Raw genomic sequence first — 17,064 nt, 5'->3', positions numbered from 1 at the left:
ATAACTACTTTTAGCAACCAGCCTACACATAGCTTGATATCCGGAATTTGTAATTTTGTATTGATGACCATAATTTCAGAAACTTTCATTTAGGTATTTTCTGTCTGCTACTTATGAGCGTTGGAGGAAGCTGCTTGACGACATCTTTTGAAAAGACAACTCTGTCATCAGAGCATACAACAAGATGCACTAACGCTAGCCAGAGAGTCAACAAGGTAAAATGTGCCGGTATGTGTACAATCCGATCTGACTGTATTGGCTTCATGTACAACGACTCTCTCAGCTCATGTGACCTTTTTGGCTGTTTCAATCCGGAAAAGGAAAATGAGGTGGAAAGTGAAGAAAGATCCCTGGCATACACACGGACTGTCAATCATCTTCTTGCCAGAGGTAAGTTTACAATAAATATTTTGGTTTAAATCTTATTATAGAGGAATGTGTAAGAATAATGAGTTTTGTAGACCAGCTGAGTAATGCAGCGAAATATACCTTCACACGTACAACTCCACTTCCTAGACACTTCATGGGAAATAATCTTTTAACCAGTGTATATAAGTACTTAAATACACAATGCTTTCATAAAAGGTTTCAACTGCCTGCTCTTATGACAGCGTGAAACTTTTATGAAAGGTCATTTGATCCAATACCATCTTAAACGTTTTTCATGGTTCAGAGATGTTTTTCACAAACTGTAAATAGTACTTTAGTGTTGTAGCCTCACCTTTGTCATAGTAACCTAAACTTGGTCAAATTATGTGTCACACTTGCAGTATATATATCTTATGTTTTCTGCTTACAATTTTTTTCAGGGAAAGGTGTAACTTTGTCATCTGTCTATCAAAATACAAATCTGCCAACACCTTACTTTGGTGCGTTTGCTGTTGATGGAATCTACCGACCACCAGCGGATAATGAAATGGTTTCAATTGCTCACACTACCAGAGAGACTAATCCTTGGTTAAGAGTTGATCTGCAGAAGGTCCACTGCATTTGGGCTGTCAGGATTCTCAATCGTGGAGGTAGTTTATTTGAGTAACTAGTAGCTGTAATAAATACAGTACACCCTCGAGATATGATTACCCTGATATACGACTTTTTCACCTTACAAAGTCAAACATTGTGAGATCTTCACCTCGCTATACAAATTTTATGTCACCATACGATTTTGAGAAAAGTTTCGCCCGAGTTAAAATTTGGCGATCGATGCATTCATAACACATGTCGAATTAAAAAAGACACCAAAATATAGTTGCCGAAAACATTTTCAGAACGTTTAGAAGAGACACGATGATCGACTTCTCTCATGTCAGCATTCCGCGTAGAAAATTTTGTGTAAAATACGCAAGCGAGAGCAAATATTCATTTGTAGAGCTATTATATATTTTATCATAAACTTTTAAGTCAGCATACGTATATAACTACAAGTATCTACATTTAATTCGTTAGTTATGGAATCTGAGACCGATACAAACGTTACAAAACGAAGGAATAATGATTTTCATGTCAACAAAGTTGGATGTCGTAAATAAGAAGAAGGCACCCGTATTATTAACATTGTCAAGGAATATGATCGCAACCAATCAGCATTTGCAATTATTATCAAAACAAGAACTCCATTAAAGCAAGCAAAAGAAAGAGCTTCCGGCTGAAGATTTGAAGGAGTTAGAAGGCCATGCACGCGAACAGCATTCAAAAGGAGCAACCGTTTAGTAAAGGCGAGGATGTAGAAAATACAAAAAACCCCACATTCACAGAAATATTTCAAGTGTTTAATTTACTGATGTGGACTTGTACATTAAAACAATGCATGTATAATATATATTATTTATCTCTTGTGTGGCATGTTTTTCATATTTTATTCATTTTATTTGTTTCCTTTTGATTTTATGTTTTATCTTCTTGTTTAACCATGTCTTTGCAGGTGGGCTTGTTATCTCCTATGTAAATACAATTCATCGTATGTATGTAACTCATATAACTAGCTACTCAAGATAGTTGACGCATTTACATTACTTTCTGAAACTTGTTAGAGCTCTTTCCTCTAGGGTATAAATACGTATAAACTTTGTACGTATGGTTACATTGATTCTTGTGCACATTTCATACAAGAAAACTACTGCAGCACCTTCTCTGGATCCTTCTACAAGCGTTAGCTAGCTAGCAGTTTTCTGCTTTGCACCAGCATTTTTTTCTTTTAAATCAGAAGAAAAATTGGACAGGACTAGACAACCTTTTTTAGCCTGCTAAAAATTCCATTTTATTACGTATTAAAATAATCTTTAAGTGTACAGCAACATAATTAGCATTGATACGTTTTTGCCTCCTCTCTGCTTTATTCGCTACATGTACCAGCTAAAGTCACGTTACTCTAAAGGTATGTACGCCCTGTATAGTAAATAAGATTTCATTTTTCTTTTTGGTAGCCATGAAATGGTCAGGTGCGTGAGAGGCCTCTTTCGATAACTGCATCGCTCGGCCTATTTTATTGAATTCTGGTCGAAAAAGGTTTCAACCAGACACGCTAAATTTTATAATGAAAGTAAAGACAGAAACTTATGAAGGATAAAATTTTGTGATAAAAAGTTGAAATTCATTAAAATAGTTCAAAATTTCATGCTAAAACTTAGTTTTAAGGGTGAGTTTGGCAAACTAAACTTATTTGAAGTGAATTCAAAGTTTATGTTACGCGTACCTTTTGAAGGTAAGAACTTGTTACCGTACGATCTGCATTTGTACACAGAATACAATTTTACAGTATTGCAGATTATAATCACTAGGTGTACTTATTACAACGCAGATACTGTATGCAACTATAGTTACTAAAGTTAACATACTATCTTGATACTAATTTTCAATATACACAGCATTTTTATAAAATTTTGGACGATTTTTACCTTCTTTTTTTCATTGTATAATTACAATGGTTTCTCTCCCCGGACATGCGATTTTTTCGCCATACGATGCCAGCCTTGGAACGGATTAACATCGTATCTCGAGGGAGCACTGTACTGCTACTCTATTCGAAAGACGAATAACTGAAACTTTCCTGTTAGTCTGTCCATGAGTCAAGTGTTTGGTGGTTATGCAAAGGAGTATGAAAATGTGAAAACATAGTTGAAGCTAGTATTTTGTTACTATTCAGGATGAGAAAAATCCTGACTTATGAAAACATCAATTAAATAGGCCTATGCGCTTTCAAATCGACTAGAATATTCAGGCCTATTAATGTTTTCAATTGCCATTTGCTTGCCGCTACTTCTACAAACTTTTAATTAGCGGTAGACGACCATCGTAACCTCTTCTTACACCTAACTTGTTGGCACGACCCCATCGGAGTAAAATTAAGTTACTTTTTAATATATTTGAGCCAACTTTTTTCCATTACTGTTTCAAATGTTTTGCCTGACACACAACTATAGTATCTTTTGTAATGTAGCTCCATTTAACATTGTAATCCTCTCTTACCCAGTTCTTGTTCAGTATTATATTGTCGGCTCTGTCTCTCTTTTGGAATTTTCAGGCTTCCATGTAAAAAAATTGTTAAACTGTTGACCTTCCTGCAAGCTTCCTCAATCGATCAGATCTCTTCTTGTTTGAACTGGTCATCAGAGCTGCTTAAAATTCATAAGTTTTAGGTGTTACTACAACTTGTGAGCTAGTTTTTAGTCAGCATTTCCAATGTGAAAGAGCTCAGGCTATAGTAGCCTCAGTACCTGTTAGTATCACATGCTCGGTATTATGGATACTGCTGCTTTTATTTATAGTGGTTCACGATTCGCGATCGTTGAATATTTATGTACTCTCAAAGAAATTACCTATGTTTTGCGCTTAGTAGGGTACATCTTTTTCCTTCTCTAGGAAAAAACCTCTTCTAAATTGAAATGCAAGTGCAAAGTGCATGTTGTGTATAACCGTGTCTTGTTAAATAAAAAGTTGCAAGTTTATTTTATTCAGTGTGTTTAGGATGGAAAAAAGACTCTTTAGCTTGATCATGGGTCCACTGTCGAATAGCATTAATGCTACGTATTACAATAAAGTAATGTTTATGGTTAAACTTTATTCTAACCAAGAGAGTTGACTAAAGGTATTTATTAAATTTTTAGATAACGGTGCTTCATTTATGAACCAACGATTGAGAGACGTCACCATAACTGCTTCGGCAAAAAAGGAACAGCTTGATGATGCCGACCTTGACACGGTCTGTGGTAGTATCGCCGGCGTTCTTAACCAGTATTTTACGACCATCACCTGCGTACAACCAATGAGAGCTCAGTTCGTCCAACTTACGATTGTCGGATTTCAATACCTCAACATCTATGAGTTCGAAGTGCATGGATTTGATGCACCATAGACATGCATCTCCGTAGCGCTTGAAACTGTTAATAAGATTTCAACCAGATTCCCAAATAGAATGATTTGGTGAAGGCTTATTTATTTAGTCATTGTAAGTATCAGTAATCAATCTGACATCATAAGTTTGTTGTGTTACTGTTATTACTAGTTCATCAATTTTATCTGATTAAACTGCCTTAATTAATGAAATGCATTGCGTCCAAACCATTGAATTTTTTACTGAGAGGAAATTAGTTTCTTCAAGTAAATAGAATTACATCTGTATGACATGAACCATTGTTTGTGGCCTAGTAACTCTGTCAACTTGTAAAGGGAACTGCAAATTCTCAATAACAATTTGGTATTGTTGAATAACCTTATTCTTTACTATATTTAGACCTGTGTCTGTCTGTCCGCCCGTGCGTAGTCAAGTTAGGAAAAACAGGATGTGAACCTGGGTCTTACAGTTTGCTAGAAAAACACTCTACTATCTGCACCAGTTGACTAACCTCACAGATTTGACAATAATTGTGCAGCCAGTTATTGCACCCGTCGATGTTTCATGGCAGACCGGAATGCCAGAGTACTTGTAAGGAATAACTGACACAAGAACATAACTCCAGAAGTTTATGATAAAGATCTTTAGACCATAGCTTATGCGATAATGAATGTGATAAGAATATAGAATGGGTTTTGGCAGCGCAACTTTAAATACAACAGTTAAAAACGCAAAGTTTGTTAACAACAACTGTTTCATTTACTTGTAATTTTACCTTAATTTATGTGTTACAAGTTAAATATTTAATTTAGTGGTTTTTAAGTATTTGTATCATTGAATAAGCTCTAAATATGCTATGAGTTTTAAGGTTAGGCAATAGTAAAGATGCACCACAATATTGTTTAGTTGATAAAGATTTATCCTTTGTGTAACTTCAGTGCTTCACAATTACAAATCATCTTAAAACAGTCTGAGAGCATAACTCCAAAAACAAAAATAATTCAGTCTTGAACATGAGGTTGTCAGTTACGAAGTGTTTGATGGCAGCTGGTAAACCTTCTAAGTTTTCAAAATCAGGGAGATGAGAGTTAAAAATTAATTAATCAAATAAACTTGTAGAAGGCAGAAGTTAGACAAGCAATTATGAGCAACATAAAAAGATTTGACAAACTATTTTTAATTCATGTGCGAGGCAATTAGTACAATTACAAAACTTGATAGTATAGAATTACTGCTAAAAACCCTTAAAAAATTAACTTGATTTGTTGAACTGTATAATATATTTTGTATATATTAAAGCATTTAAAGGGTGTAATTACAATGTTTCAAAAACTAAGCCGATGAATAAGTTCACAATTTCTGAGAAAATATTTTTTATACTTAGGGTATCCAGTAAAAAATTGTAGATAATAGTTGACTTTGTTTAAAGAAGGGAAAAAATTTTTTATTTTAAACTTGATATACAAAATTTGCCCACATAAACAGTATTAGACGGTCAATATGTGTAAGATGTACTCTTTATCGTAGTATCTATAAAATATGCATTCTTTAGGTTTTTGTAAATGCACCTGGTTAAAGTTTTTGGTGACCAAGATTTTTACAAGTTTAGGCAATAGCATTACTAATACTATATGTAAGTATAAAACTGGCCAAGTGCAGTTTGTAGTCTGAACAATCACTCTGTAATCATCTACTAAAATGATATTTGGCTAGTAACTAGGGCTAGGTAAATGGTTATTAACGTAGTCATTTGAAAAGACAATACAGTTGTTAGTTACAGTTGTAAAAAAATCACATCCTGCTATCACAGGTTTTAAAAAGCAGCGATTATCTCCTCCTGCTCGCTGTTCATTGATTAGTTCATACAAGCTAAAAGAAGTGAAAACAAAAGAAACATGCGAAAAGATCACAGAGTCTGTGTTCTTGAGCGTGTGTGATGTTTTACATTAGAAGAGATTAAAAGATGCTCTCTTGTCATAAAGAAATTAAAAGCTTGTAACACATGACAGCGTGAGACATAAAGCAAGAATAGATACAAGCTTGAGGCAGCAATCATATTATGTTCAGACATCGATCATAACTAGCAATAATTCTAAAAAGCTTTTTCACATATTAATGCTAACAGTCATGCTGAATATCTATGACATCTTTATTAACAAACCAAACTGTGATATTGTGTCTGTTAGTTTAGGTAAACGCTAAGAGTTTCCACTTTTTTGGCCTATTTTAGTCCAACTCCACACTCACATGCTCCGTGCTTTCTGCTATGCTTCCGTATTACTAAAAATATTTGGTTTCTAAGCTCTGTCTGATTCCTAAAAACCAGCCTTATAAACATCCGCCTCTGGACTATCTTATTGAAAATGGGAGAAATCTCAGGCATCACCAGGCTTATTGCTAGCATCACTTGATTATTCTTATCGTCATTGTGTTGTTCTCTCTATTTTAATGTTGCCCGGCTCAATTTAAGGATTGATGTAATGGCTTTAGCCGTATGTAAGCAAAACGCATCGATTTTCTACTCAACAGAGAGATTTAAGAAATACTAAATGCATAAGTACAGTGCTAGGTTCACCGAAAGAGCAAGAGTTATAAATGGGTAGAGATTGTGAAGAGATGTAAATTACAGGTCTATATACAACATATACCTGTGTGTCTTTTCTAATTGTAGAAACTTAAACCAGCTGACAACTGTGAAGTTAGATTTGCTCTACACAAGTGCTCTATGGCAGTTAGTAGATTCTCCAGAAAGTCTTCAGAAAGTTATTTGACTACCATAACTAGAGTTTCTATGAGTTTCTATGTTTATGAAAAGTGTATCAAAACTTCAGTCTATCAGATAGTTTGTATATTTAATAAATAAGACTTACCAATCATTTGTGTGTTGGTAAAAGTTTCTGCTGGAAAATGCTTTAATACTTTGTTTATATGTTATATATTGTATGAGATACTTACCATGTACTTATGAAGTGGGTTTATATGTTATATATCGTATGAAATACTGACCATGTGCTTATGAAGTGTGTTTATATGTTATATATCGTATGAAATACTTACCATGTACTTATGAAGTGTGTTTATATGTTATATATCATATGAGATACTTACCATGTACTTATGAAGTGGGTTTATATGTTATATATCGTATGAAATACTGACCATGTACTTATGAAGTGTGTTTATATGTTATATATCATATATATTATTTACCATAAAATGAGTTTATATGTTACTAGTGCAATGCCCGGCATTGCACGGATATTAAAAATCAGCTTATAAAAATTTGGCATAATGTAGTTGCTTGCCACATGCTATTAGCCTGGCATATTGCCAATTGATAATTTGAGTAAGCTTACTAATAAGAGCTAGCTACTTAACTGACCGCTCTCCATGATGTTATGGCTCAACGTCACGGAGGGCGGTAGCATATTTGCACCCATATAATGGCATATATTGCCTAATGATTTCATCCATCTTGTGTGGCTTAACTGGTAAAGGATTGGACTAGTGAATGGGAGGGTCGAAGATCAAATCTTCTGCAATACGGGTTCTTTATTTTAATAGCTATAGCTGAAAAAAACACAGAGGCACAGACAAACTTTAGATAGAAATATTTAGATACACTTACCTTAAAGTTTGTCTATATGGTGTATATGGTATATAATACTTACCATGAAATGTGTTTATATGGTATATAATACTTACCATGAAATGTGTTTATATGGTGTATATGGTATATGATACTTACCATGAAATGTGTTTATATGGTGTATATGGTATATAATACTTACTATGAAATGTGTTTATAGGGTGTATAATATTATGGTATATAATACTTACCATGAAATGTGTTTATATGGTGTATATGGTATATAATACTTACTATGAAATGTGTTTATAGGGTGTATAATATTATGGTATATAATACTTACCATGAAATGTGTTTATATGGTGTATATGGTATATAAGGCATTTGCGGTAAAAAAGTGAGTCTACTTTAACCAATTTTGTTTTAAGAAATAAATTAGAAATCTTGCAAAGATCTATATAGTGTAACTTTGAATCAGCAAAGCGGTAGTGTACAAATTCTTTGGCAGCGGGTGACTCCAAACCAATTCAAAGCATGGAAACACGGGAAAAGATATTGCAGGTAGATTTTTACCATAAAACTCTAGGGTCTTGGTCTTATAGCTGTTGCTTATGTAATCAGATGACACAGTAAATATACATACTGTAGGTTTTTTAAATAAAATAAAAGAAATCAATGTAATGGATCCTTTTGCATTTACCAAAGACTTTACAATCTTTACATCTACCATATTAGGTGATTACACGAGAAGCTGGTACATTGTTTTATTTTCCATTTAGTAATGATTATACTTTATGTTCAAAAAGCAGAATAAGTTTCATCTTGCCTTTTCTTTAACATAAAATAAAATCAATGGCCATTACCAAATAGAAATAACAATGTTTGCAAGAGCTTAAAGTATATGAAGAAATCTTCATTCTGCCACTTTTCATATCATTCTGCAGAGGGCTTCTCCTAACCGCATTCGCCGCTATTGCTAGTCATGGAGACATTCGGTATGTTTAATTTTAAACATGGTAAACTGTTAGATATAAAAACCTCCAAAAGTATATTCTCACTGCTTCAGCAAAATTGGAGCAATTTTGTATTCTTGTCAGTAAAGATGTGATTAATTCAAATTCTAGTAGACTATCAGAAATCATGGATATTTTTGTATCATTTAAGAGTCTGTTTTTTTAAGTGATCTGACTGCCAGAATGTTTTAAAGTAAAATCGATAAACTTGATCGTGGTTAAAACGCTTGGAAGGAAAATATCTCTCCCAAAATTATGTCAATAGCCGCGTGTCTGCCTATCCATCTCGTTATGACACCGGCTGTTGCGTTCAAGTTGCGGCGCTATGCGTCCTTATCTACATATATTTTGTTTTGTATTTGCCCATGGTTTCATGATTTCCAAAGTAAAACTTCAAGTATTGTTTCAGATACATTGCTATAGATATCCCAAACGACTTAAAAATAGTTTGATTATAATTTGTCCCATTTTTTTATCTAAATGTTGGGTAAACAAAAGAGTACCAGATGCTGATGAGACCGTATATTTATCACTTGTAAACAGGAAGCGTGACTGTTGATGTCATTTTTGGACACACCTTTATCTTTCGAATGTTTTAATTACGCTCAACTTTTGTCTATTTTATCTTAAAACATCTTGTCAATCAGATCACTTCAAACAACAAATACAATATTCAATGATAGAAAAATATCTATGATCTCTGATAAATATCTACTAAAAATTGAAGTGAGCACATCTTTTGACAGGGGCATACGACTCACTATAATTTCTTCTAGCGACCAGCCTACACTGTGGTTTAGTGCTAGCTACGCGAAAGTCGTATTTTTGTATTGATGACAATAATTTTAGAAACTTTCCTTTAGGTATTTTCTGTCTGCTACTTATGAGCGTTGGAGGAAGCTGCTTGACAACATCTTTTGAAAAGACAACTCTGTCATCAGAGCATACAACAAGCTGTTCTAAGGCTAGCCAGAGAGTCAGCAAGGTGAAATGCGCCGGTATGTGTACTATCCGATCTGACTGTACTGGCTTCTTGTACAACGACTCTCTCAGTTCATGTGACCTTTTGGGATGCATCAATCCGGAGAAGGAAAATGAGGTGGAAAGTGGAGAAAGATCTCTGGCATACACACGGACTGTCAATCATCTCCTTGCCAGAGGTAAGTTTACAATAAATATTTTGGTTTAAATCTTATTATAGAGGAATGTGTAAGAATAATGAGTTTTGTGGGCCAGCTGACCAAGGCAGTGAAATGTACCTTTGCATGAATAACTCTTCTTTCTAGACAGTTTATACAATAATCTTTTAATCGGTATATATTAGTACTTAAATACACAAAGCTTCCATAAAAGGTTTCATCTACCAGCTCTTATGACAGTGTAAAATTCTTACGAAAGGTCATCTGATCTAATACCATCTTAAACTTTTTCATGCTTCAGAAACCTTTTCATAAACTATGAATAGCACTTCAATGTTGTACTCTCACCTTTGTCATAGTAAAATAAAATTGGTCAAATTATGTCTCACATTTCTAGCATTTCATATACTTTCTGCTTACATTTTTTTTAGGGAAAGATGTAACTTTATCATCTGTTTATCATAATGCAAATCTGCCAACACCTTACTTTGGTGCGTTTGCTGTTGACGGAATCTACCGACCACCAGCGGATGATGAAACGGTTTCAATTGCTCACACTACCAGAGAGACTAATCCTTGGTTAAGAGTTGATCTGCAGAAGGTTCACTGCATCTGGGCTGTTAGGATTCTCAATCGTGGAGGTAGTTTATTTTGAGTAACTAGCAGCAGTAATAAACGCTGCCGCTCGATTCGAAAGACGACTAACTGAAACTTTCCTGTTTGTCTGTCCAGTAAATCAACTGTTTGGTGGTTATGCATAGGAATGTGAAAATGTGAAAACATAGTTGGAGCTAGCATTTTGTTAATATTTAGCATGAGAAAAGTCTTGAGTTATAAAAACATCACTTAAATATGCGCTTTCAAATCGACTAGAGTATTCAGGCCCATTAATGTTTCCAATCGCCACTTGCTTGCCGCTACTTCTATTCTAACCAGAAGAATTGATTAAAAATACTTATTAAATTTTTAGATACCAGCGCTTCACATGTAATACAAAGATTGAGGGACGTCACCATAACTGCTTCAGCAAAAAAGGAACAGCTTGATGATGCCGACCTTGACACGGTCTGTAGTAGTATTGCCGGCATGCTTAACCAGTATTTTACGACCATCACCTGCGTTCAACCAATGAGAGCTCAGTTCGTCCAACTTACGATTGTCGGATTTCAATCCCTTAACATCTATGAGTTCGAAGTACATGGATTTGATGCACCATAGACATGCATCTCCATAGCGCGTGAAACTGTTAATAAGATTTCAACCAGATTCCCAAATAGAATGATTTGGTGAAGGCTTATTTATTTATTCATTGCAAGTATCAGTAATCAATCTGACACCATAAGCTTGTTGTGTTACTGTTGTGACTAGTTCATCAGTTTTATCTGATTAAATTACCTTAGTTAATGAAATGCATTGCGTTCATACCATTGAATTTCTTACTGAGAGGAAATTAGTTTCTTCAAGTAAATAGAATTACATCTGTATGATATAAACCATTGTTTGTGGCCTAGTAACTCTGTCAACTTGTAAATGGAACTGCAAAATTTCAATAACAATTTGGTATTGTTGAATAACCTTATTCTTTACTATATTAAGGGCTGTGTCTGTCTGTCCATGCGAAGCCACGTTAGGAAAAACAGGATTTGAATCTGGGTCTTCCAGTTTGGTAGACCAACACTCTACCACCTGCACTAGTTGACCAACCTCACAGACTTGGGATTACTTCTGCAGCTAGTTGTGATACCTGTTGATGTCTCACGGCAGACCGGACTGCCAGGATACTTGTAGGGAATAACTGACACAAGAGCATATTTCCAGAAATCTATGATAAAGGTCTTTAAACTATAATAGCTTATGCATACCCTAATGAATGTGATAAAAATACAAAGTGAGTTTTGGCAACGCAACTTTAAATACAACAGTAAAAATTCAAAGTATGTTAATAACAACTGTCTCATTAGTTTGTCATCTCACCTTAATTGAATGTAGTACAAATTATATATTTAATGTAATGGTTTTAAAGTATTTGGTATCATTGAATAAGCTCTAAAAATACTATGAGTTTAAAAGTTAGGCAATAGTGAAGACGTATCACAATATTGTGCAATTGATAAAGATTTATCCTTTGTGTAACCTGAGGGCTTCACAATTACAAATCATCATAAAACAGCCTGAGAGCATAGCTTCAAAAACAAAAATAATTCATAGTCTTAAACATGAAGTTGTCGGGTACAAAGTGTTTTATGGCAGCTGGTAAACCTTCTCTTAAGTTTTCAAAATCGAAGAGATGGAGGTTTAAAAATCAATTAATCAAATAAGCTTGTAAAAGGGAGAAGCTAGACAAGCAAATATGAGCAACATAAAAAAGTTTGACGAACTATTTTGAATTCAAGTGCGAGGCGATGAGTACAATTACAAAACTTGTTGGTATGGAAATACTACCAAAAACCTTAAAAAATTAACTTGGCGTTTCTTGGGTTTAAAAGTTGATTAAGCCATGAGCTGCATAATATATTTTGTATAATAAAGGATTTAAAGGCGTGTAATTACAATGTTTTACAAACCAAGCCAATAAATACATGTAACTTTGCAATTTCTGGCAAAGCTAAATTATTTCTTATTCTTTAGGTCTCTAGTAAAACATCGTAGATATCAGTTGACTCTGTCTTAAGAAGAGAAAACCTTTTTTATTTTAAACTTGATGTACAAAGTTTGCTCACATAAACAGTGTTAGACAGTCAGTACACTTATGGGTTAAATGTTCTCTCTCTCTTTCTCTCTCTCTATCTTTCCCTCTCTCCCTCTCTCTCTCTCCCTCTCTCCCTCTCTCTCTTTCCCTCTCTCCCTCTCTCCTTCTCTCTCTCTCCCTCTCTCCTTCTCTCTCTCTCCCTCTCTCTCCCTCTTTCTCCCTCTTTCTCTCTCTCACTCTCTCTCTCTCCCTCCCTCCCTCCCTCTCTCCCTCCCTCCCTCTCTCCCTCCCTCCCTCTCTCCCTCTCTCTCTCTTTCTCTTTTTTTTACATGGCATTTTAACAGGCAAAGGCTTTTCCAAAACTATATGTATATGTAAGAATAAAAATGGCCAAGTGCAGTTTGTAGTCTGGACAATCACTCTCTAATCATCTACTTAAATGATGTTTGGCTAGTAACTAGGGCTAGGAAAATGGTTATTAACGTAATCATTTGAAAAGGCAATATTGTTGTTAGTTACAGTGGTAAAGATGCTCACATCCTGCTATCACAGGTTTTAGAAAACAGCGATTATCTTCTCTTGCTCGCTGTCCATTGGTTAGTTCATACAAGCTAAAAGAAGTGAAAACAAAAGAAACATGTAGAAAGATCGCAGAGTCTGTGTTCATGAGTGTGTGTGATGTTTTACATTAAAGGAGATTAAAGGATGCTCTCTTGTTAAATAGAAATTAAAAGTTTGTAACACGTGGCAGCGTGAGAAATGAAGCAAGAATAGATACAAGATTGAGGCAGCAATCATGTAATGTTCAGACATCGATCATCACTAGCAATTGTTTCAAAAGCTTTTCGATTAATTAATGCTAAGATTCATGATGAAAATCTATAAAACCTTTATTAATAAACTCCACTTTGTCATTTTGTGTTTGTTAGTTAAAGTGAACGCTGTGCGTTTCCAATCAAACTTAACATGCATGTGCTCCGTGTCTTCTGCCAAATCATTAATAGTTTTGTTTTTTAAAACTCCGCCTGGTTCCTGTGAACCGTCTTCTTAAACACCCACCTGCAGGTTATCTGATTGAACCTGAAGGAAATCTCAAGCATCACCAGACTTATTGCTAGTCATCTAATTATTCTTATCGTCAGTATGTTGTTCTCTTTATTCTAATATTACACGACTCAATTCAAGACTCAAGTTTTAGTTTTATCAGAATTTAGTTAGAAGGCCTTCATTTTCCACTCACTAGAGAGATTTAGTAAGCATTAAATGCTCGAGTATAGAAACCTAGACTCAACTGAGGGAAAAAATATTAGAGGTTAAAAATGTTTGAACATGTGTAAAGCGTGTCAAGAGATGTAAATCACAGGCCTATATAAAACACCCACATACTAATCTTTCAAATTTTAGAAACTAAAATCGCTTGACAGTTGTGAACTTAGCTTTGCTCTACGCAAGTGCTATATGGCAGTGAGTAGATTCTCTTGTGAGTCTTCAGAAAGTTAATCGATTACCATTACTATAGAGTCTCTATAGGCAGGTGTTCATACAAAAGGCAGTATGCATCAAAACTTCAGTCCATCAGGTGGTTTGTATATTTACTGCATAAGATCTACCCACAATGAGTGTGTTTGAAAAGTTTCTGCAAGAAAATGTTTCAAAAGGCGAGAAATGCTTTGAATTTAACATAAAAGATCATTTTAATGTTTCAGTGAAACATACTACTAATAAATTTTACTTTGAATTTTAACAATAGTTTATAGCCACTCTGAGAAGTATAGAAGAAGTAGTCTACACAAATGGAACTTACTGACAAGAGTGGTAAACTCCAACTTCCTGTCAATAAAATGCATACCATCTGAAAGAGCACATTCTACTGCACACAGTACAGTAGTTCATGAATCTGAAATTTTAAAAATTTGACAAAAATTTATAAATTTTCATATACCTTTACCAGCCTCAACATACTAGTACATCTGATCACAGCTAAAATCGATACATTGCCTGGCTGACTTATTTTGACAGGCAGAAGATGATTGACTTGTGGATACCTGTCTGGAAAAAAGTCAAATACCTAGGACAAAATGGAAAAGAATCGAATACCTATGATCCTTCAGGTCGGTAAAAGTTACAAAATAAACTAAAATGTGAAGTGTTCTATAGTTAAAATGACTGTACGATACCAACCCTATTAGCTACAAATCTTTTAACCTATCAACCTCTACAACCCCTACAATAGAGGGTTTGTACAATGGAGGGTTTGCATAATAAATAGTTTGTATATTGGAGGATTTGTATAATAGAGGGTTTGTACAATAGAGGGTTTGTATAATAGAGAGTTTGTATAATAGAGAGTTTGTATAATAGAGAGTTTGTATATTGGAGGATTTGTATAATAGAGGGTTTGTACAATAGAGGGTTTGTACAATAGAGGGTTTGCATAATAGAGAGTTTGTACAATGGAGGGTTTGCATAATAAATAGTTTGTATATTGGAGGATTTGTATAATAGAGGGTTTGTACAATAGAGGGTTTGTATAATAGAGAGTTTGTATAATAGAGAGTTTGTATAATAGAGAGTTTGTATATTGGAGGATTTGTATAATAGAGGGTTTGTACAATAGAGGGTTTGTATAATAGAGAGTTTGTATAATAGAGAGTTTGTATAATAGAGAGTTTGTATATTGGAGGATTTGTATAATAGAGGGTTTGTACAATAGAGGGTTTGTACAATAGAGGGTTTGCATAATAGAGAGTTTGTACAATGGAGGGTTTGCATAATAAATAGTTTGTATATTGGAGGATTTGTATAATAGAGGGTTTGTACAATAGAGGGTTTGTATAATAGAGAGTTTGTATAATAGAGAGTTTGTATAATAGAGAGTTTGTATATTGGAGGATTTGTATAATAGAGGGTTTGTACAATAGAGGGTTTGTACAATAGAGGGTTTGCATAATAGAGAGTTTGTACAATGGAGGGTTTGCATAATAAATAGTTTGTATATTGGAGGATTTGTATAATAGAGGGTTTGTACAATAGAGGGTTTGTATAATAGAGAGTTTGTATAATAGAGAGTTTGTATAATAGAGAGTTTGTATAATAGAGAGTTTGTATATTGGAGGATTTGTATAATAGAGGGTTTGTACAATGGAGGGTTTGCATAATAAATAGTTTGTATATTGGAGGATTTGTATAATAGAGGGTTTGTACAATAGAGGGTTTGTATAATAGAGAGTTTGTATAATAGAGAGTTTGTATAATAGAGAGTTTGTATATTGGAGGATTTGTATAATAGAGGGTTTGTACAATAGAGGGTTTGTACAATAGAGGGTTTGCATAATAGAGAGTTTGTACAATGGAGGGTTTGCATAATAAATAGTTTGTATATTGGAGGATTTGTATAATAGAGGGTTTGTACAATAGAGGGTTTGTATAATAGAGAGTTTGTATAATAGAGAGTTTGTATAATAGAGAGATTGTATATTGGAGGATTTGTATAATAGAGGGTTTGTACAATAGAGGGTTTGTACAATAGAGGGTTTGCATAATAGAGAGTTTGTACAATGGAGGGTTTGCATAATAAATAGTTTGTATATTGGAGGATTTGTATAATAGAGGGTTTGTACAATAGAGGGTTTGTATAATAGAGAGTTTGTATAATAGAGAGTTTGTATAATAGAGAGTTTGTACAATAGAGGGTTTGCACAATAGAGAGTTTGTATAATAGAGAGTTTGTATAATAGAGAGTTTGTATATTGGAGGATTTGTATAATAGAGGGTTTGTACAGTAGAGGGTTTGTACAATAGAGGGTTTGCATAATAGAGAGTTTGTACAATGGAGGGTTTGCATAATAAATAGTTTGTATATTGGAGGATTTGTATAATAGAGGGTTTGTACAATAGAGGGTTTGTATAATAGAGAGTTTGTATAATAGAGAGTTTGTATAATAGAGAGTTTGTATATTGGAGGATTTGTATAATAGAGGGTTTGTACAATAGAGGGTTTGTACAATAGAGGGTTTGCATAATAGAGAGTTTGTACAATGGAGGGTTTGCATAATAAATAGTTTGTATATTGGAGGATTTGTATAATAGAGGGTTTGTACAATAGAGGGTTTGTATAATAGAGAGTTTGTATAATAGAGAGTTTGTATAATAGAGAGTTTGTACAATAGAGGGTTTGCACAATAGAGTGTTTGTACAGTAGAGGGTTCGTAATAAGTTTTGTACCAAGCTGTACAAAAAATAAAAAACAATCAAAGGACTCAACTAGCAAAAGTCTTTCTTTTTACTTTTTTAAATCATGTTTT

The 17,064-nt window shown here is 34.1% G+C and overlaps 2 protein-coding genes across 2 annotated transcripts; both read left to right on the top strand.

The window, feature by feature from the left end:
- The first annotated feature begins 230 nt into the window (after positions 1 to 230).
- On the top strand, positions 231 to 4,351 carry LOC137387981 (fucolectin-1-like). The gene is made up of 3 exons (XM_068074498.1): positions 231 to 390; positions 810 to 1,019; positions 4,104 to 4,351. The coding sequence occupies exons 1-3, from the start codon at positions 231 to 233 to the stop codon at positions 4,349 to 4,351; spliced, it is 618 nt and encodes a 205-aa protein (XP_067930599.1).
- A 5,581-nt stretch (positions 4,352 to 9,932) lies between these two features.
- LOC137387980 (fucolectin-1-like) lies at positions 9,933 to 11,289 on the top strand. The gene is made up of 3 exons (XM_068074496.1): positions 9,933 to 10,092; positions 10,503 to 10,712; positions 11,042 to 11,289. The coding sequence occupies exons 1-3, from the start codon at positions 9,933 to 9,935 to the stop codon at positions 11,287 to 11,289; spliced, it is 618 nt and encodes a 205-aa protein (XP_067930597.1).
- The last annotated feature ends 5,775 nt before the right edge of the window (positions 11,290 to 17,064 follow it).

The sequence above is a fragment of the Watersipora subatra genome, chromosome 2 (assembly GCF_963576615.1).
Source record: "Watersipora subatra chromosome 2, tzWatSuba1.1, whole genome shotgun sequence".
In the NCBI taxonomy this organism is placed as follows: Eukaryota; Metazoa; Bryozoa; class Gymnolaemata; order Cheilostomatida; family Watersiporidae; genus Watersipora; species Watersipora subatra.
Note: the sequence above shows the minus strand (reverse complement) of the source record. Positions and strands in the feature narration are given on the sequence as shown.

Bases quoted from the DNA above. Each gene is read 5' to 3' on its own strand.
- LOC137387980 (XM_068074496.1), top strand. From the start codon at position 9,933: ATGTGTACTATCCGATCTGACTGTACTGGCTTCTTGTACAACGACTCT. The intron at 10,093-10,502 runs GTAAGTTTACAA...CATTTTTTTTAG, and splicing joins CAATCATCTCCTTGCCAGAG to GGAAAGATGTAACTTTATCA. The intron at 10,713-11,041 runs GTAGTTTATTTT...TTAAATTTTTAG, and splicing joins TAGGATTCTCAATCGTGGAG to ATACCAGCGCTTCACATGTA.
- LOC137387981 (XM_068074498.1), top strand. From the start codon at position 231: ATGTGTACAATCCGATCTGACTGTATTGGCTTCATGTACAACGACTCT. The intron at 391-809 runs GTAAGTTTACAA...AATTTTTTTCAG, and splicing joins CAATCATCTTCTTGCCAGAG to GGAAAGGTGTAACTTTGTCA. The intron at 1,020-4,103 runs GTAGTTTATTTG...TTAAATTTTTAG, and splicing joins CAGGATTCTCAATCGTGGAG to ATAACGGTGCTTCATTTATG.